This window comes from Cricetulus griseus, assembly GCF_003668045.3.
Source record: "Cricetulus griseus strain 17A/GY chromosome 1 unlocalized genomic scaffold, alternate assembly CriGri-PICRH-1.0 chr1_0, whole genome shotgun sequence".
NCBI lineage: Eukaryota > Metazoa > Chordata > Mammalia > Rodentia > Cricetidae > Cricetulus > Cricetulus griseus.
Window position 1 is genome coordinate 257,620,275 of NW_023276806.1, and position 21,273 is coordinate 257,641,547.

A 21,273-nucleotide genomic window follows, 5' to 3' on the forward strand; every position below is an offset into this window, starting at 1 on the left:
AGGCCCTGCACCCTCTAGGATAATGAGAGGGTAATTGTTCAGAAAGTAAAAATCATGACCTATAGGCAAACACAAAACAGGCTCGTGTCAAAGTGGGAGCGCTTTTTCCTTCCATGCTAGATGAGTGCTCTATTACCAAGCCACATCCCAAACCCTCAGAGATTTTATTTAACGTGTTAATTAGTGTTATGCATGGTTCAAAGAGCACTTTAAAAAGTTGGGCAATTTAACAAAGACAGATTAGAGTCAGATTGCTGAGTTTTTTTTTTTTTCAGCTAGTGAAAGTCCAACAGGCCATAAATCATGGAGTTATCTGTCTCATCAGACAGAAATTATCTACCATGTTCCTGTGCAGAATCTGCAAGTTCACACGTGACTCTGCCTTAATCAGTTCTGTGAGGTGAATTAGCTACACTCTGTGGTCTAGGGCAGGGCTTCCTAAACTTTTCCACTTGGCTCCTTTCACTTGAGAAATATTCTACAATATCTGAGGATATAGGCCTATAAAATAGACTCACGAATCAAGCATTTATGGAGACACGCTTGTACTCCCAGAACCAGAGAGCAGGCCGCCAGGGCTTGCCAGCCAACCAAGCCTAATTGGAGAGCCACAGGACAGTCAGGGACTCTCAAACAAAAATGAATAGTTGGATGGTGCTTGAGGAGCAATGGCTAACACTGTTCTCTGGACTCCACAAACACATGCACAGCTGTGTCTGTGAGCCCTGGTACCTGCAGAGAGAGAGTTGGATCCTTGGGAGCTAGAGTTACAGGGCTGTTGTAAGCTGCCTGACTGCTAGGAACCCAGTTTGGGTTCTCTGAAACATTGACCTAGGCTCTTAGCTACCAAAGCCATCTCTCCTGCTCATAACAGCAATTTTTAAAACTTTTCTTCCTTCCTTCCTTCCTTCCTTCCTTCCTTCCTTCCTTCCTTCCTTCCTTCCTTCCTTCCTTCCCTCCCTCCCTCCCTCCCTCCCTCCCTTCCTTCCTTTCTTTCTTCCTTCCCCCCCTCTTTTGAGACAGTTTCTCTGTGTAACCCTGAGTGTCCTGGAACTCACTCTGTAGACCAGGCTGGCCTGGAACTCATAGAGATCCACCTGCCTCTGCCTCCCTAGTGCTGGGATTAAAGGTGTGCACCACCACTGTCTGGCACTGTACATCTTTGATCCCAGGGCCTGGAAGTAGAAGCAGGAGGATCTCTGAGTTTGAGGCTAACCTGGTGTACCTACATAGTGAGTTCCAGTACATCCAGGGCTACATAATAGAAAGACCCCATTTCCACGTCCCCAAAACAATCAATCAATCAAACAAATGCCCGATGCCATTCAAATGTCCCCCAACACACATCAAGGGGGGACACACAGGTGCAGATTTTGGGTGGCGATAGGGAGGTGACATGAAGCTTGCTCAGGGCCCTACTTAAGGATGCCTAGTGCCCTGTGGGGAACTGCCACAGGGCAGGCCCTGAGTGACCCTGCCTGGGGAAGAAGGAAAGCAGGGTGGCTGAAGACAGACACCTCCTCTCCTGTGCACAGCCCAACTGACTCATCCCTTCCTTCCAGGGGGCCAAGCTCAGCTTCCTGGGGAGCGAGGAACTGCAGATGATATTTGACTGGCTAGATGTGGAGAACAGGGGCCGCCTGTCGCTGGACGAATTCAGCTCTGGACTCAGTATGTGTCTGTCTTGGGAGGGCCCCCGAGGCTTCTAGCACAGCGTTGGGCTGTGTGACAGGCGGGGGGGGGGGGCGCGGGGCGGGGCGGGGGGCCCTCACTACACCTGAGAGCTACCAGCTGCTCCCCTAGGATCCTGCCTGGTATTCTCATATAGAGGAAAAACAGTTTCTGGAACTGTTTGCTTCCTGGCTTTAATGGGAGACTGTGGGGCTTCAACCGTCCGCCCCCCCACTCGTCCCCCCCCCCCCGCCAGTGCCCAGGAGGTCGATTTCCAGCCTCAGTCAAATCAACTCCAGGCTCCAGGTCCCAGAGGGTGGTATCTGGGCGACAGAGAGTAGGTGGAGGCACCAGTGTGGGGGTAGGAGTAATATTCCCATCACTTGCCACTCAGAAGGGACCCCGAAATCAGGGCATCTCCCCCAATGAGCCTTTCAGTGGGTGGGGCAGGCATTTTGGCCTAGAGCAGGGGAGACGGCCTCCTCTCAGAGTCTCAACAAGATACCTCAGCCTTGAGCAATCATGTGGTCCACTGGGTTCCCGAGGCTGCAGGGCTTGAAAGCTTAGGGTGTAGGGCATAGCAGAGGGGCCAGGTATCAGTCTTCACAGTCTGGGGTCGCCCATGTTTTGGTGATTGGGAAGCTGGGAGTGGAGTGGAGGAACCAGCCTGGAACTGGGGGTGGGTGGTGCTGTGTGCACAGAGTCCCCAAGCGTCATCTTCAGGAAGAAGCCAATCCTGCTCCCTCCCTGTGGCTTTCCCGCTGTCCCGTTCTGGGACATACCATAAAGATCCTACCAGCCTCTCAAGCTCACCCACCACCATCTGTCCCCCTGCAGTACCAGACTAGCTCCTCACTCTGGCGTGTATGGTGGGGTTCTCTCTGCCCAAAGTGTCCTCTAGAAATCCACTCCAGGCCCTGCATGCAAGTCACATCTCAGGGTTTCTGTCATCTCCTCAGGACACTCCTGGGCTCCCTCTCCTTCTAACATAGCCCCCACTTCCATCGCAGTGGAAACCACTGGTTTGTTTATTTTATTATTATTATTTGTTTCATCTTATTTTGAAATAAGATCTCATTGTGTAGCCTTGGCTGGTCTGGACCTCCCTATATAGATGAGGTTAGCCTTGAACTCACAGAAATCCTCCTAACTCTGCCTCCTGGGTTCTAGTTTATTCCTTAAAAAATAATTTATTTAAATTTATTTTATGTGCATTGGTGTGAAGGTTTCAGATCCCCTGGAACTGGAGTTACAGACAATTGTGAGCTGCCATGTGGGTGCTGGGAATTGAACCCGGGTCCTCTGGAAGAGCAGCCACTGGTCTTAACCACTGAGCCATCTCTGCAGCCCCTCCCCCACTTTATTTCTGAGGTCACTTAACAGATTTGTTTTATGAAAAAGAATAAGAAAAAAGGCCTGCAAGATGGCTTAGGGGGTGATTGATGTCAAGCCTGATGATCTGAGTTCAATCCCCAGAACCCACTTGAGAGAGGAGAGAAGGGACTCCTGAAAGCTGTCCTCTGACCTCCACAGGCACACTGTGCTGCACATGTGTGTTCACACACACACACACACAGAGACACAAACCACACACACACCACACACACACACACACATACACACACACAATCACACACAGAGACACACACCACACACACACACACAGACCACACACACACACAAACACACACCACAACACACACCACAACACACACACACACATACACACACACTCACACACACAATCACACACTCACACACACAATCACACACCACACACAACACACACACACACATACACACACAATCACACATACACCACACACAGCACACACACACACTCACACACACAATCACACACAGAGACACACACCACACACACACACACACCACACACACAGACACACACCACACACACACACACACACAGACACATGCAGAGACACACCCACAATCACACACACCACACACACACACACACACAGAGACACACACAGACACACAGACACACGAGACTTGTCCTTTTTAACCCTTGAGCTAGAATGTCACCTCCCCAAGGCCTGGGATGTGGGTGAAGTCTGTCACCAGCTCGAAGTGACTGCTCAATGCATACTTCCTGAGTGGATGAAACCTGTGTGCTACCCTGGAGCTGCCCTGGGACTTCCAGAGAGTCTCTTGGCATCCCTGGGCCTCAGGTGATGTGGGAAATGGACACTTCCATTTCATGAGACTCCCATGATCTGAGGCATGCATGAATGTGCCCCTGTTTAAATATGGGGGTGGGGTTCAAAGGAAACCAGAGCCTCATCTCTCCCCTCTCCCCCTTTGTCACACAGAAAGTGTCTTTGGCTCCAGCCCCAGCACCCGCAGGCTCCGCAGAAAGCGGCTGGTGCTCTCCCAACCGGTATCTGTGACCTTCAAGTTGCCTGCCCTCGAGGAGGCTGATGCCGAGGAGAAGGAGGCCTTCCTGGCTCTTGTAGGGCAGATGGGGACTGACCACTCCCTTTCTGAGTAAGGCCCTGCCAGTTGGTAGGGGTGAGGGCTCAGGGTAGGGCTGGGTGCAGATCCAAGCTTGGCCACTTGATAGTATGTGAAGTCTGTTCCTTGCTACAGCGTGCCTAGAGGGTTCCCTCTCTCCATTCCCTAGAAAGATCAGCTGTTTGGAGCATCACTTTTAGACTACCTAAGGGTTCCTCAGTGGGGTGACTTCAGACATGGTAGTGCTCTGGGCTGGGTGGGTTTGGAGACAGGAGGCCAATTCCTGCTCTGTGTGTGTGTGTGTGTGTGTGTGTGTGTGTGTCTTGGGCTCAGGCCTTGGGTGTATGGGGGCTTTCTTATGTGTTGAGAAGAGAGGCCCTTCCTGAGTTGCCATAGCCTCAAGGCCTGCTAGAGCCAGCCAGGGACTCCCTCCTGGTCAGTCAGTCACTAGCTCCTCCACCCTCAGGCCTGAGGGATGAGATTGCTCCCATCTGGTTCAGAGGGTGGGGTTGCTGCTGTGGGACAGGCTGGGAGGGACCTGGGGCGTAGGCTGGCAGAGCAGGTGGAGCAGGGAGCCATTTACCCACTTGGCAGCTTGGCCCTGTTCCCTTACCCCCCTCTGGGCCTCTGTCTTCATGACTTAATTAAGTCCATGTGAAAGTGGTGTGTACTGAGTGCCTACCGTGGGCAGGGCCCAGGGCTGGCACCCACGCTTGGCATGTCTCTCATTCCCCAAACAATCTTGCTTGGCAAGTATTGGCCTTCGTATTTTCCCAGCGAGCACAGGGAGGGTAAAGGCAGAAACCACACAACTCCAAAACGGGAGAAGGGAGGAGTGGATGGAAGTCTTGAGCTGCTGACTCCCAAGTCTACCCACCCCACCCCCATTAACTGCTGATTCACAAGGAAACAAATGGTACGGGGCGGGGCTTCAAGAAGGGCCAGCTCACATATAGAAATGTCTCAGGAAGAGGTGGCACTTACTTGAGTTAAGCTTTGTAGTATTTTGTCTCTCAGGTCCCCAAGTCTCTGGGAGTGTTGTCACTAGAACTAAGGATGGGGATATGGCTCAGTTGGTAGAATGCTTGCCTAGAATATATAACTAACTCCATATGTGGGTTCCAACCCCAGTACCACATAACAGAGGGCACAGTAATCCCAGTGTTTGGGAGGTGGAGGCACGAGAATCAGGAGTTCAAGGTCATCCTTTGCTTCCTAGCAAGTCTGAAGCTAGCCTGGGATACAGAAAGCCCCCCACTTCCTGGCCCTCTTGTATCTAACCTTTGGAGGTTCCCATACTCCAGGCAGGCTGAGCTCTGGAAACTGTGGGGGGAACTGCGGCAGGAGGAGCCCCAGCTGGCAGGCAATCTGGAGGGCTTCCTGGCTAAGATGAGCAGTCGCCTGCAGGAGGCTCGGGCTGACCGGGAGGCACTGGAGTGGACACTGAGGAAGTGAGTGGGGACATGGCAGGTGTTCCTTACACACTGTGAAATCCTAAATGAGATTCTACTCCCTTCTGGAGTGACTACATCGGCAGAATTAAGTTGGAGGAGGAAGAAACTCCGGGGGCCTGTTTCGTGACCCTGTCACTGTCAGGGCCACAGCCCTGTCATGAGGGCCTGAGTCATGGGGCCAGGATGGTGACTGAGGGTGGTAGGGGTAGAGAGTCCGGACAATGGGGACCATAAATATGGTGGGGGTTGGGGACACCAATAGAGGTTATAACCAGTGTCATAGACCCAGAGTGACATACATAATAGGGGTCTGAGACCATTGAGGGTAAGCAAGGTAGAAGGACTCCAGGCATGGAGTTCCAGAGGTCCTGAGGGGCTGTCTGGTGCCCACCTCCTGCCACTGTAGGCGACACTCTGACCATCTCCACAAGGTGAGACAGCTCTATGAGGAGACAGAGGAGCAGATCCGCAGGGAGAAGCAGCAGTTGCAGGCCCAGGTGAGTGCCTTGGGCTGCAGCCCTGCCCTCGATAAATGCCTCTCCAGACTAAGCAGTGCCTAAGAAGTAGCCTCTCCAGACTAAGCAGTGCCTAAGAAGTAGCTTCTCCAGAGTAAGCAGTGCCTAAGAAGTAGCCTCTCCAGACTAAGCAGTGGCTAAGAAGTAGCAGGGCAGCAGAGGCCACGGGGAGCCCCCTGCCCTGCAGCTCCCCAGAGATGGGACGAGCCTGCCAGGCATGTGTTCCATCTCTTCGAGGTGTCAATGTTCGCCTGGACTGATTTCTATTTTCTGGGCTTCAGTGTCCTTGTGAGAGTTCAGGCCCAAGTGGGGAACCCCAAAGTCCTCTTTGTCGATACTGTTCAGCCCTTGGACCCCAGGCCAGGGTGGAAGTGAGGTGGGGAGGGCAAGCCCAGCCGAGCTGACTCTGGAGTCTGCAGAGCAGGGCTGACCCGTTTTCTCTGCAGAGCGACTCCCGGGGCATGGCCCTCAGCACCCACATGCAGGAGGCTCTGAAGGCCAAGGAGCAAGAGGTTCAGCGGCTGGCAGAGGGCCAGAGAGAGGTGAGTAAGGCTTTCTGGGGAGCCCAGAGCCCAGACAGCCTTCTCACTGTTCCCAGCTGGACAGGTCCCCTGAAGCCACAGGCAGCCAAGAACTCCCTGGGCTGTTCCTTGCCAGATCAGGGCTCTCTCCCCAGTGCCCTGGGGACACTGCCATGGGTCAGATCAGGTCCCATAAAGAGCCAGGCAGACCCAGGGAAATGAGCCTAGAGCTTCCATAGCCTCAGGTTTTCAGCATCTGTGAGAAGGAGGTGTCTGTCCCCACGGCATTTCTGAGGCCTCACATGCCAAATGACGTTGCGTATGGGGACAACTGGAAGAGGAAAAGCTTTGGACAGGCTGGGTATGGGGGCACTGGTCTGTAACTCCAGCTCTTGGAGGTGGGGGTAGGAGAATCAGGAGTTCAAAGCTAGCCTGGACCATGTGAGACCCAGAAGGGCAACAGGAACTCACAGGGCTCCATTGTCATCTGAGGCCAATGTATCGTCTGTATGCTACAGGTCTTGCTGTGACTGTGTTCTTTCCCTGTGGGAACCTCTGAGGCACTGTTGGGTCAGAAGCCCCTGCAGTCCAGATGGAATCAGGAGCAGCAGCAACTGCAGGGCGTGGCCTGGGGAGGGGGCAGTGAGGACCTCCCATCCTCTGATCATGGTGTCCTCCCCACTACTCCTCCCCCCTCCCCACAGGGTGACCTCCCCTCCCAGCATGGTCTTCAGGAGCTGGGCAGTGGGGGCAGGGGGCAGAATGTCCTTGCCTCACCAAGGATTTGGAGGCTCTTTGCCACCCTAGAGGAATATCTCAACCCTCTCCTCTCTTCCACCCTCCACAGCTGGAGGTACAGCTCCTCCACCTCAGCAGCAGCCAGCAGGAGGCCAGCCGGGAGAACCTGCAGCTTCGGGAGGCTGAGCGCGACCTGGCTGGGCAGCTAGAAGAGGTGCGGGGACAGCTGCAGGTCACAAGGGGACATCTGAACACTGCCAGGGGCCGAGTGTCCTGGCAGGTAGAGGAAGAACCAAGGTAAGTAGCTGCCCTCTCCGGACTTGGGTAGAGAGCAGTGGCTTCTGGGAGCCAGGAAAGCCCATTCTGCATGGAGCTAGTTAGATCTCAGCACAAAGACACACAGACACACAGACACAAAATCACACACACTAACACAAAGTCACACACACACACACACACACACACACATAATCACACAATCACACACACGTACATATATAATCATACATACACACATACATAACACACAATCACACACACATACACACAGTCATACACACATACACATATAATCATACATACACACATTACACACACAGTCATACACAGTCATATATATACACAGTCACACACACATATACAAACACACACAATCACACACACAGTCATATACAGCCACACACACACATACAGTCACACAACACACACACATACAGTCACTCACACACACACACACACTCTCATTCACACTCCCACACACACAGGTCCCAGGCAGGTACTTGCTCTGTTTGTAACAGCTCAGAGGCAAGAAGGCTTACCTGGTCAGGGCAGGCTTCCTGGAGGAGGTGAAGTTTCATGTGGGTTTTGAGGTACGGAATGGGATGGAAGGGACTTTCAGCAAGCCCTGGAGGAGAGCCAGACACAGGAAAAGTTATGCTATCAGGATTTGGGGGACTCCACTAACTGCTACCTCCCTGACCTTCACTCCCCCGATTCCTTCCCAGTGTCCCCAGAGAAAATAAGACGGCCCCAGACCTTCAGGCTGTCCCCACTGAGGAGGCCCCACTGCCTGAGCTGTTTGGGGACAATGACGACTGGGACCAGCTTCTGAACAGCTTTGGAGACCGGTCCCACCAAGCCCTGCAGCTCTGCTGGAGCCCACCCCCAACCCCGACTAGCACCTCAGGCCCCCAGACTCCCCGAATTGTTAGGCAGATCTCCATTTCCAATATAGGGGCTTTACAGTTTGCTCAGGAGCCAGCCTCAGATCCAGACCCAGGCCCAGGAAGCCCCGCCCGGGTGCCTCCCAGTGTCAAAGATAGGAATGGAGTGGAGGGGCAGGATGGACAGGGTGGCAGTTCTAAGCAGCCTGTGGTCACCCCTGACCTGGAAGCTAGACCCAAGTCCCCCTTCCTCTGGAGCTTGCCAGGAGCCCAGGTTGGGGAGTCCGGGAGTGTGGAGTCGGCAGCTTTCAGAGTGCGGCTGGCTTCTGAAGCTGAGCCTCCTCCTCAGGGCCTCTCTCCTCCTCCTCAGTCCCCACCTGGGTCCAGAAAAGAGTCCCAGGCCCTAAATCTGAGTGACAAGAGCCTCTGGCCTGGACCTGATCCAGCCAAGCTGCCTATGGAAAGAGAGGTCCTGACGAAGGACCCGAAGCTGGGCTTACAGTCCCAGGGAGCCATGACCCTCCCCGAGGGGGCCACAGAGCCCTGTCCAAGCCTGGAGCCTGTGGATTTGGGGGACTCCACTAACTGCCAGGTACCCACAGAGATGCCAGTGGAGGGTGAGGCACAGCTGACTAGACAGGAGAGTCAGCCTAGGGGTTTCCAAGAAGCCCATGGCCAGGTCCTCAGGCTGGACAGCCTGTCTACCCACCTCCTCCAGAGTCCTGAAGAGCAGCACAGGCCTGTGGAAGGAAACTCAGGAGAGAGAGGCCAGGGGGACGTGGGGTCAGAACAGGCCCATGAGGCTCATGGCCTGGAAGCCAGGAACCCAGAGTCACCCCAGCAAGATGATCCCCTGCCTGACATATCACAGGCTCCTGCTCCTAGTAAAATGTCTCCTCTTAGAGGCTCTCCCCTTATGGGGCCTGAGGCTGGGCTTGCAGTAAGAGCCCCAGAGACCACACAAGCCCTCCTCACCTTGGCTGAACCGGAAGCCCAGCCCAGGCCCATGTCCATGCCTGTTCAGGTGGAGAGAAAGCCTGGCACCCCTCAGCCCATGGAACCAGGGGCAGAGAGCAGGCCGGAGGACCCAGGAACAGACTCGGGGGAGGCTGAACTGACTTCCCTTGGGGACCTCACTGCTGGCAAGCCTCAGGCTGACCCCGACTACCTCTACCATGTCATCTTCTTGGGGGACTCCAATGTGGGCAAGACCTCATTTCTACACCTGTTGCATCATGATGCCTTTGCCACTGGGCTGACAGCCACCGTAGGTAAGGCCCCCTGGGGAGCTAGCACTGAAGGAGAGGTCCTAGGCCAGGGCCAGCATGCTAAAGCAGTCCCTGAGCAAGCCATCCCAGACGCGGCAGGTTCTGCCTTGGCCACGGGCCTTCATGAGGCATTATTTTATATGGGCAAAATCTTAGCATTTCACTAATCATCTCTAATTACAGGTAATTTGCTCTCGCTGCATTGATCTGGCTAGCTTATAGGTGCCACAGGAGCAAACACTGTGCAATTTAGGTCCTGGTGTTAGCGGAGGATGAAAACAGGCTAGTCTTGGCCCATGTGGTAGGCAGTTCCCTGTAGAGCATGGACATGCTCACAACATGCCCCAGGTCTGTCTGCATGTCCTGGCAGGAAACACAAGCTGGGTATCTTACATGAGTATATTCAGAATGTGGCAAGATAGGACCCTCAGGGGCCTGGGTTTAAATTCTAGACCTAGCACTTACTGTGGCTGTGAACTTGGACGCCTTGCTTGACTCCTCTGTCAGCTTTGTGTCACAAAGCCCTAAGGCTTATAGAAGGTTTATTTTGGCTCAGTTTGGGAGGTTTTGGTTCACCGTTGGTCCTGTGGCCTTTGGGTCTGTGGCAGTGCAGTGTGTTATGGAGGAGACATATGCTGGAGCCAAACTGCTCACGGTGCTACAGGGGAGTGAGAGAGAAAGAGGGAGCCAAAGAGGTGAAATGCTGGTCTAGTGTGTGAAGCCAGGGCTGCGATTGCAGCATCCAGTAAACAGAGCATGGTCCTACAAGCCTGTGATCTTAGCACTCAGGAGGTAGAGACCGGAGGAGCAGAAGTTCAAGGTCATCTTTGGCTACTTAGCAAACTTGAGGTCAGCCTGGGCTACATGAGACCCTATCACAATGGGTGGGAGTTGGGGGTAGAGAAGAAAAGAGAGCCCAGGTCCCATAATCCACATTAGACATATACCTAAAGACCAGAAGACTTCAGTGCCAGCCAGGCCTCCCTTTTTTTTTTTTTTTTTTTTGAAACAGGAGTCTCTCTATATAGCCATGGCTGTTATCCTAGAACTCACTAGACCAGCTTGGCCTTGAACTCATAGAGATCTGCCTGCCTCTGTCTCCCAAATGCTCTCACTTCTTTCTTTTTTTTTCACTTCTTTTTTTTTTTAATTAAAAATTTTTTATGTGTGTGGGTGTTCTGTCTGCACCACATGGATGCCTGATGCCCTCAGAGGTCAGTAGAGGGTGTGAGATCACCTTCAACTGGAGTTACACACTGTGGTGGGTGCTGGGAACCGAGATTATGTCCTCTGGAGGAGCAGCTGCTGCTCTTAATGGAGGAGCCATCTCTCCAGCCCTCAGGCCTCACTGCTTAATTCTTCTGCCTCCCAATAGCAGTAGGCTGGGCACCAAGCCATAAATTCATGGACCTTTGCAAGGGGGCAGCCCAGGTCCAGTTCCCTCTGGTCCCCACATCTTTATATGACAGTGGACATGGGAGGAGCCCCCACTTCCAGCCGCAGGTGTGAGCTCACACGTGTCAAGAATAATGCCTGGCATGCATGATGTGCTCAGTCCATGTTACTCCTGGACTGTTCTCATAAATAAACATTTTAGCATGATATTTCAGTGGCTCCTGTAAGAGGGACCAAGGGGAAGTGGTGTGTCTTCATGTCAGTCCAGGGTACAGGCTAATTAGGACCAGGGCCAAGCAGATGGCCTAACATCTGCTGCAGGGTGGCCTCTGGCAGGCTCTAGGGTTTCTCTGCCCAAGAATCCTTCCCAGATATCCTAGTTTGACCTCCATCGGTGAGATAACCTCATGATCAAAAGAAACTTAGAGAAGCAAAGGGTTTATTTCAACCCGTACTTCCAGGTCACAGCCGATCACTAAGGGACAATGGGGCACAAATTCAAGGCAGGGACCTGGAGCAGAAACCATGGAGGACTACTTGCTTACTGGCTTATGCCCAGCTAACTGTCTTATACAGTCCAGGCCTACCTGTCTAGGGATGGTGACACCCATGGTGGGCTGGGCCCTCCCTCATTGATTTGCAAGACATTGTCTTACACTGTAAGACTTACAGACACGGCCAGTCTGATGGAGGCAGTTCTTCAGTTGGGGTTCCCTCTTCCTGGGTGACTCCAGATTGTTCTAGTTGACAATGAAAAGTAACCAGGGTGCTACGTTAAAGACTCAGTGTCCTTAAAAAGAGAGGGACCCAAAGAAGACCTGAGCTACTGTTAGGTGGACCACAGGGTCTATGCGGCCACCATTATTAATAACTTAAGCTACTGTTTGCTGAGCGCCCACTTGTCTCTGGCATCTTCTGCTCATGTCTTATCCCTGACAACATCCCTCTTTATCTTGGTTTCTATGGTAATGATGGACAACCTGACCAAAGACACTTATGGGAGAAGGATTTATTTTACTCCATTGTTGTAGGGACATCAGTGCATCCAAGCTTGAAGCAGCTGGATACATTATACTCACAATCAGAGCCGGGCATTGGTGGTGCACGCCTTGAATCCCAACACTCGGGAGGCAGAGGCAGGTGGATCTCTGTGAGTTCGAGGCCAGCCTGGTCTACAAAATGAGTTCCAGGACAGGCTCCAAAGCAATACAGAGAAACCCTGTCTTGAAAAACCAAAACCAAACAAAACCAACCAAACAAAAAACCCCATTCACAGTCAGGAGAAAAATGACTTAACACATTCCTGCTGGGGGTTAGCTCACTGTCTCCTTTTCATTGAGCCCAGAGCCCTGACTGTGAAACGATGCCACCCGCATTCAGGGTGGGTCTTCCCATCTTAGTTTACCCTGGTAAGAACATCCCTCATAGGCATGCCCACAGTTCAACCTATTCTAGACAGTGCTTCATGGCTGTGTGATTCTAGTGTGTCAAGTCCATACTCAAAACTGTCACATCCCCCCTTCTTATCATGCAGCAGAAAGACCTGTCAGCCTCTATGGAAATGGGCTGGAGACTAGGGCTCGTTCTGCAACCTTCCCTCAGGTGAGGCTGGGATTCCTGACTTTGCCATAGGAGGCAATATGAATCAGAGTCAGAATTTATTGAGAGTTTTAGTAGATTTAAGCTCTGATGTTAATGGACAGGTTCTCACTGGAAGTGGGTAAGACACAATGAGATCCAGAGATCTGACTTTGTCCCCACCACCTGAGGCTGGGGTTACAGCATGTGTTTCGTATGTGTGCGTGTGTTATGTATGTGTGTGCGTGTTATGTATGTGTGTGTTCATGCGTGCATGTGGAGGCACAAATCTGATTTGGGGAAATGTCCGAGGTCGCTCTTCCATCTTATTCATTGAGGAAGAGTCTCTCATTTAAGCTCTGAGCTACCCGATATGTCTGGTCTCACTAGCCAGCATGCTCTGGGAAGTCCCATCTCTGACTTCTGAGACTGGATGGCGGGCAGGCTGCCATGCCCACCCAGCATTTACGTGGCTTTCTGGATGTTTGCTCTGTGGTCTGCAGGCTTGCATGGCAAGTGCTGAAGCCCCGAGCCATCTCCCCAGCCCCATGAAGCTGTGTCAGTTCCACACAGTTCAGACAGCGCATGCTTGCATAGCCAGTCAGGTGTCCACTCCATCCCAGCCCCTCTCGGGAAATCAGAAAACTTGCCCAATGCATTTGAGGGCAGGGGTGGAGACACAGATCTCCACGTGTGATTCTCAATTTGTCCCTGCTGTGGTAGAGGACTAAATCCTAGTTAGGTTTCTTGCCCTCACTTGGCCCCAAGGTTCAAGCTCAGGGCAAAGCCCACTTTGAAAGCTTAGGCCCTACGGGGAAGGCTTGACCCCTGTGTGCCTGGCTCTGCCCTGGATTGCTGCTAGAATGTGGGCTGCGCCCTTGAACCAGAAGTGTCCAACAAAGACTCCGTGGCTTAGCTGAATGGAGTTTTGGGGCACATGGGATGGGTAGATGAGGGGGCAGAAATCAAGAGGGGAGGGGACAGAGTGACTGAGAGCCACTGGTGAATGGCCTGGTGGGTGTGCAGTTGAATGTGGCAGGCTCAGGACCCTGCAGTCCTGGGCTCCTAAGAGCCTCAGGAAGGCTGTAGAGAAAAATCACTTGCTACTCATGAGCTGCCTTGCAGGGTCAGTCTTCTTGGAGGAGACTGGGGCTGGGGGCAAGCCACCACTAGGGGGCAGAAGCATGTACTTAACAGGGGTCACCATGGAAACCTCTCACCCAAATTGTGGGTGTCAGGAGCTGCCAGGCTGCAGTGGGCACCAAAGGAAGGGGGGTGGGGACTGGAACAAATCATCCCCTTCCCTTTAAGAAAAAGATTCATTTCATTATTTTTGGGTGTCTATATGCGGATATGCACATCTCTGTACGGGTGCCTATGGAGGCTAAGAGAGGGGTTGAATACCCTAGAACTGGGGTTACAGGTGCTTGTGTAAACTGCCTACTGTGGGGGCTGGGGCCTGAACAGATCCTCTGCGATAGCAGTAAGGACTCTTAAACGCTGAGCCATCTCTCCAGCTCCCCCCCTCCCCTTCTTGCTTCTCTCTCATCCAGAGGGCTTCTTGGACAGGTAGGGAGGCTGGAAGGGGCTCAGACTCTCATTATCAACTCCATATCCCAGGGTCTAACTGGCTCTGCAGCTGTGACTACAGGGAAGGGCGGGACTGTGGGACTCAGCCTGTGGAGGGATGACAAACGCAGTCACCTTGGTGACCTAGCAGAAACCCCCAGGAGCCTTTAGGCCCAGGCCATTTCACCCTCCATAGCAGCCATTATGGGTCTTTTAAATACTACCTTGCTGATGAGAAAGGGGGGCTCAAAGATGGGAGATGACTTGCCCTGGGAGTCCCAGAGCACACAGCGTGACTCCATGGGTCCCTTCTCCAGCTTGGGAAGGCTGCTTGGAAGTGTGACACTTGGTTGTGGGGACCTTTGGAGAGCAGAGAGGAGCCCAGCATTGGCTCCATCCTTCTAAGGCTGGGGTTGGGAGTGGGCACACATCTGGGGCATCTGGGGCTGGCTGTCCTGGGAGGAGAGTACAAGGCCTCTTGTCTTTTTCTGTGTGTCCTAGGAGTGGATTTTCGTGTCAAAACCCTGATGGTAGACAACAAAACCTTCGCACTGCAGCTGTGGGACACAGCTGGACAAGAGAGGTATCCAGACTGTCCCCGCCAGTGGTCAGGGACTGGAGCTGTGCTCAGAGTGTGGGAGGAAAGAGTGGCCTACATCCTGGGTGATGGGGACAAGGTCTACCCACTGAAGCAATGAGACCCTGAGATCCAGACTCAGGGAATCAGGAAGGAGGGGCTGTGAGCTCAGGTGCCAGCACTCTGCACAGGCCTAGGGTGATGAGGAGCCATTCTCCCCTGACCAACCTTCTAGACAGCAGGACTTCCATCTAACACACGGACCACAGTAAGGGAAATGTAAAGGCCATGTAGGTTCCACTCTGCAGTGCATTTCTGGAATCTTGTTCTACAGATAAACTCATCCACGAAGCAGAGACCCAGATGTCAGAACACATGGGAGAATATCTAAATGACCCCAAATACATCAAATCCACCCCCAGGTTAGGACTGAGGGGTGGGCAGGTTCTGGATATGGTGGCCTCATGCAGACCCTTTGGGCAGGTACCACAGCCTCACACGACAGCTGCTACGAAAGGCGGAGGGAGTGGTGCTCATGTATGATGTCACTTCCCGAGAGAGCTTCACCCATGTGCGCTACTGGCTGGACTGTCTGCAGGTGAGTGTGTTTGGGGCTGCAGTCTGGCCACAGTTTTAGTCCCAAAGCGAACTGTTTATGCATCCCTTAAGGAGGTCTCCTGGGTGGGAATTCACATTAACGGTGTCTAGCTCCAGGTCCCACATACCTAATCTCTATGCTGGGATTTTGCAGGGCATGAGCCCCACATGAGGCTAAGTTGGGTCTGTCCACTTCATCCCCCACTCAGTGGCTTTGGACACATGGCTTAACCTCCCAGAACCTCTGTCTCTCTCGTGGGGAGCTGGGAAGATTTACTGGAACAACCGCTTCTGGCACCTGGAAGAGAGCAGTCAGTAGCTGGAAACTCTAATGATGATGATGACTTGAAAAGCTCTTACGGGGCTAGAGAGACTAGCAGTCCTGTTGCTCTTCCAGAGGATGGGCAATGGGCTCCCCACATTCACGTTGGATTTCTCACAACTGTTGGTAACTCCAGCTCCAAGGGATCTGACCCCCCTCTTCTGATCTCTGTGGCCACCTGTACACACACATGACACACATATGCACAGACATACATACACATAAAGAAAAGAAAAGCAACCAGACACAAGTGTTGAGGCAGCCTAGGCAATCAGAGACACACAGTCGTGAAGAGTGGGCAGGAACAACCCAGAAAGACTTCCAGGGGGGAGGTGCCCACAAGGTTAGCCGTGAAAGTAGGCAAAGTGTCTTGTAAGCCGAAAGGAGAAGAGAGGGTCCAGGTGACAGGATGCCTGATGGCTTCTAGAAACTTCTAGAAGCTTCTATCTTGGGCCTGGCATCCACCGAGGATGGCTGAGCACACATGTCCTGTGTGCAGGATGCAGGTGCAGACATGGTGGCCATGGTCCTTCTGGGAAACAAGATGGACTGCGAGGAGGAGAGGCAAGTGCCCACCGAAGCCGGGAGAAGACTGGCTCAGGTGAGTACCAGGACAGCAATGTTTGGCATGACACAGGGTGGTGGGGGGGGGAACGGGGACACAGAGTTTCCCGCCCTCCTGTTCTTGCCTCCCCCATCCTCAAGGGCTGACCAGTCAGTCAGTCCCTGTAGATGCGCCATGGGCTCAAACCCAGGCTGTGCCGGCAGGCGCCACCTTGAACCCTGCGTGAAATTAGCAGATTCCCACTCGTTTCCAACCCACGTGAAAAACATCTTCAGAGTGAAAGCAGTTTTAAAAGCGTCACTGAAATCCCCAATCAAATCTTAATTTTATCTCTGGTCTCTAATTAACATACTCCCTTCTCGTTTATTCTATTTTAAGACTCAAACATTCTCCTTGGGAAGACGACTTCAAAAGCTATGCTGCCAGACGAGAGATGCTATTATTTATAAATGAGTTCTAACCACATTATAGAAAAGCAAATATGTGTGTGTGTGTGTGTGTGTGTGTGTGTGTGTGTGTGTGTGTGTAATTTCTTAAAAAGTTAAAACCTAGGGAGAGAGTCACTCCCGGTCCCGCCCTTTGCCACTGTGGCTCCAGTTGGCAGATCATCCCCTCTCTAGAACAGTAGTCTGTCACCTCTAAGAGTTCCTTCTCTGAAAATTTATGCTGTCAGAGAATCAAGAATTAGCAGTCCTTGGGAAATCCAGAGTTGACCCCTCCTAGGGCATCCACTCAGACTGGCAGGAGGCTGCTCCTCACAGTGTTGTTTATGATGGACAGTTGGCAGAGCTTGGCAGTTATACATGGGAGGCTCGTGTGAGAGGCCAGTGTTTACCATGAAGGGTCCTGTGTGTGTCCTGTGGGACCCAAGATAATTCTGAATGTCTCCGTGTGGCTCCCGTCAGGACAGATGGATGCGGGGTTCTAGTCAGAACCTGGAACCTGGATGTTCTTCCTGTGGTATCTCAGTGGCCCCTCAACCTGCTCCCCAGCTTCAAGTCAGCAAAATCCCTTGACTTATAGGAAGGGAAATGAGGCTGAAGCCTAAGGACTTGTGGCCTCAAGATGAATTGGTGACACTGGGTCATAAAAGAAGAAGAGGGAAGCGAAAGGGGGGGGGAGATAAAGAAAAGAAACAAGATGGCACGGGTAGAAGTGCCGGCCACCAAGCCTGATGATCCGGGTTAGATCCCTGGAACGCACATGGTAGAAGAAGGGAACGCACTCCTGAAAGTTGTCTCTGAATCATTGTGCACCTCAGCAGGAAGTGCCTTTCCCTGCTCGGCCATCTCCCTAGCCTCTTGACTTTTTTGAGACAAGGTCTCATGTAGCTCAGGCTGGCCTCAAACTTGCTGCATAGCTGAGACTGATCTTGAATTCCTGATCCTCCTGCCTCCACCTCTGGAGTGCTAGGTTATAGGCATTTATTATTTTTTATATTGATTTATTTTATGTGTACGAGTGCTGTAACTGCATGTATGACCTCATGTCAGAAGAGGTATCAGATCTCATTATGGATGGTTTTGAGCCACCATGTGGTTGCTGGGAATTAAACGCAAGACCTCCGGAAGAGCAGCCAGTGCTCTTAACCTCTGAGCCATCTCTCCAAATTCACTGTTTTGCTTTGCTTTTGTGTTGTTGACAATTGAACCCAGGACCTCATGTGGGGATATAGTTCGTATATTTTAGAAAAACATACAAACAAAATCCTGAGCATTAAAAAAAAAGTTCCCATGTGTTTCTCTAAGTCAAGCAGTAGGTCCATCTCCTACTCCAAGTCTGGGGGAAGTCTCCAGGATGGCACCCCGTGTCCTGCAGTGGTTGGTGGAAAGAGGTCCAGCTGGGGAATGAGGGTGGCTGGTGAGGGGTTGGCAGGGCTGGAGCTGGCCTCTCAGCCACTCTGTGTGACTGCAGGAGCTGGGGGTCTCCTTTGGTGAGTGCAGCGCTGTCCTGGGTCACAACATCCTGGAGCCCCTGATGAACCTGGCTCGGTGAGTGCTTCTCATACCCAGAATGCTCCAGGGCAGCCCCGCCCTGCTCTGCCCCTCTCCAGGAAGTGGCCAAGGAAGACCCTGGTCACAGACCCATGCACTGTCCTCATACCCTCTCTCACCTCCTTCTCTTGTCAATAAGGTTCCTGCCCCGGCCTTCTGGTGACTTCGTGACTTAGGGTGAATGCCAAATGCCCCCAATAGTGCACACTGTCTGCACTGCCATTCTGCCCTGTGGAGCCTTCCTTTCCTCTGTCTCTGTCTCCCATTTCTCTGACTCTTTGTCTATCTGTCTCTCATGACATCCTGCTACTTTCCCTGTGCCTCTGTCTTGAGCCTGTGCCCTTCTGGACTAACTAATTTTATATGTTTCTTGCTCTCTGGGAGGAGTCCATCTGTCTGTTCAGCCCTTTTTATATATGGGGCCTTGCACCCACTGTGTGCTCAATGAACAGCTGAGACAGATGCCAGGAAGGGCATCGGAGTCCACCAGCGTGCCTGGCATGTGATTAGCCGTGTGGTGCCTACAGGAGATAATCTCGAGTACATTCCCAGCCCCAGGTTTGCTCTTGACCTTGAGTCTAGGCTTCCTAGGTACATGTACCTCCCTCCTGTGACACAGAGTGTCCATCCATGGCCCAGGTCTCAGACTCAAGCCCTGGAATGTGATTTCTTTATTCCTGTTGGATTTGCTCGTGTGTGTGTGTGTGTGTGTGTGTGTGTGTGTGTGTGTGAGAGAGAGAGAGAAAGAGAGAGAGAGAGAGAAAGACAGAGAAAGACAGAGAGACAGAGTGTGTGAGAAATTGTGTGTGTGTGAGAGTGTGTGTGTATGTGTGTGTGAGAGAGACAGAGAGAGTGTGTGTGTGAGAGACAGAGAGACAGAGACAGAGTGTGAGAAATTGTGTGTGTGTGTGTGTGTGAGAGTGTGTATGTGTGTGTGAGTGTGTGTGTGAGAGACAGTGTGTGTGTGTGTGTGTGTGTGTGTGTGAGAGAGAGAGAGAGAGAGAGAGAGAGAGAGAGAGAGAGATAGACAGGCACCCAGTGGGTTAGAAAGAGAGACAGAAGGTCACAGTCCCACAGCCCCATCTTTTCACAAAGGGGTGGAGCCTCCCAGACCCAAACCTCAACTACCCCACAGCTCTTCATGCTGCTCCTGCAGAGGGAGAAGTGACTTGGGGACATTGTCATACAGGTCACTTAAGATGCAGGAGGATCGCCTGAAGGCCTCGATGGTGGAAGTGACCCACCAGCAGCCACCCAAGAGAGCCGGCTGCTGCCGATGATCACCAGTCTGGTCCCATCACCGACTGTCCCTTCCTCTGATTTCCATTCTGCTTCCTGGACACAGCCCTGGCAGAGAAGCCCTGCAGGAGACAGTGTCACCTCTACTCCACCAAGCAAACATGGCTGGAGTGGGTGGCAGGACAAGTCTAGAAACTCCATCCAAGGAAAGTATCCCCAGATCTTTCATTCACCTGGTGACAAGACACCAGGGTATTCTAGTTTCATTTCTGCTGCAACAAATACTGACCAAAAGCAGCTCAGAGGAGGAGAGGGGTTCTTTTGGCTTATGCTTCCAGGTCACTGTCCATCATTGACAGAAGTCAGGGCAGGAACTGAAGTGGAAACCGTGGAGGAACACCGCTTGCTGGCTCACACACTGCCTAATGCTTAGCCGGCTTTTATATACACCCCAGGCCCACCTGCCTAGGGAATGGTGCTGCCCACAGTGGACTGAGCCCTCCTGAATCAATCATCAAGCAAGACTGCACCCCACAGACAGGCCCACCGTGGGCCAGCCTGGCAAATGCCATTCTTCATTTCAATTTCCCTCTTTCCTGGTGACTCTAGATTGTGTTACATTGATCATAAAAACTAACTGGGACACAGGACACACATGGGGATGCTATTTTCCTTTTGAGTAGTTTTGAATTTTCTTCAGTGCTTAGGGATGCCTTGTACAGTCGGAATCTGATCTGGAAGAGGAAGTAAACCTTGCAGAGAATCTGGTGCCAACTCTGAATTCACACTTTCTGTCAGTTCCCACTACTCCTGTGTCTGCCTCGGTTTCCCCTCTCAGAGGCAGGTTTCTTCCTTGCAGAATCCAATCCTGAGACCAGTGTCATCCTGACAGCCCTGATATGCCCTGAGCTCTCTGCCACTCCCATGGAGGGTTGCACCGGGATCCTGCTTCTTCCCCTGCAGCTTGGGGTCTTCAGTGGCCACTGGATGCCTATGATTAGTGGGGTGTGGACTGCAGCTTGGAAACTTGGTGGAACGCTGGTTCCAGGGTCTGGTGGGTCAGGGATGACCTCTGAGTTGGGGCATCTCTGCCCAGCTCTGCAGTTGTGTGAGCATGGGAACCAGGGGTGGGATTGACGCTTTGTACCTCTTTGGAGACAGGGTGTTGAACTTGAGGAAGCCTCAGTGTTGTAGAGAACCAGTGCAAATGGCCAAGTGGAGAGTGGGGGTGGTGGGGAGTCCTGGCAAGAGGCAGGGACATTGCTTCATTCTCACCTGTTGGCCACAGTCCCATGCTTCCCCAGCACCTTCTTTGACCATTTAGGAAGGCCTCAGAGGCAGGGAGCTGGCACACAGGGCAGCTGGTGATGCCTGATCAGGTCCAGAAGGTTCCAGCATCTGATGCCTCCAAAAATGGGGTCAGATGCCCTTAGGTACCCATTCCACTCCAGCCTGGATGCAATGACCCCAGACACCAGGCTTGCTTCTCCAGAGCTCTTCACTGGCTCTCCCTTACCTCACTGCCTTCTCCTTCCAGACATCCCCTCACACACTTATGAGGGGAGGGGCAGGTCCTGCTGTACTAATGCTCCAGGAAACTAATGAGGCCAGTAGCAGAACATGACTCCT

At 52.5% G+C, this 21,273-nt stretch overlaps 1 protein-coding gene across 1 annotated transcript; it reads left to right on the forward strand.

Annotated features, from left to right (window-relative positions):
* The first annotated feature begins 1,590 nt into the window (after positions 1–1,590).
* Rab44 (RAB44, member RAS oncogene family) lies at positions 1,591–20,757 on the forward strand. The gene is made up of 12 exons (XM_035451949.1): positions 1,591–1,671; positions 4,008–4,182; positions 5,454–5,600; positions 6,010–6,100; positions 6,565–6,660; positions 7,487–7,674; positions 8,382–9,811; positions 14,852–14,933; positions 15,411–15,525; positions 16,346–16,447; positions 18,326–18,402; positions 19,595–20,757. Exons 1-12 carry the CDS (start codon positions 1,602–1,604, stop codon positions 19,683–19,685), a joined length of 2,664 nt encoding a protein of 887 aa, XP_035307840.1. The 5' UTR covers positions 1,591–1,601; the 3' UTR covers positions 19,686–20,757.
* Positions 20,758–21,273: the final 516 nt, after the last annotated feature.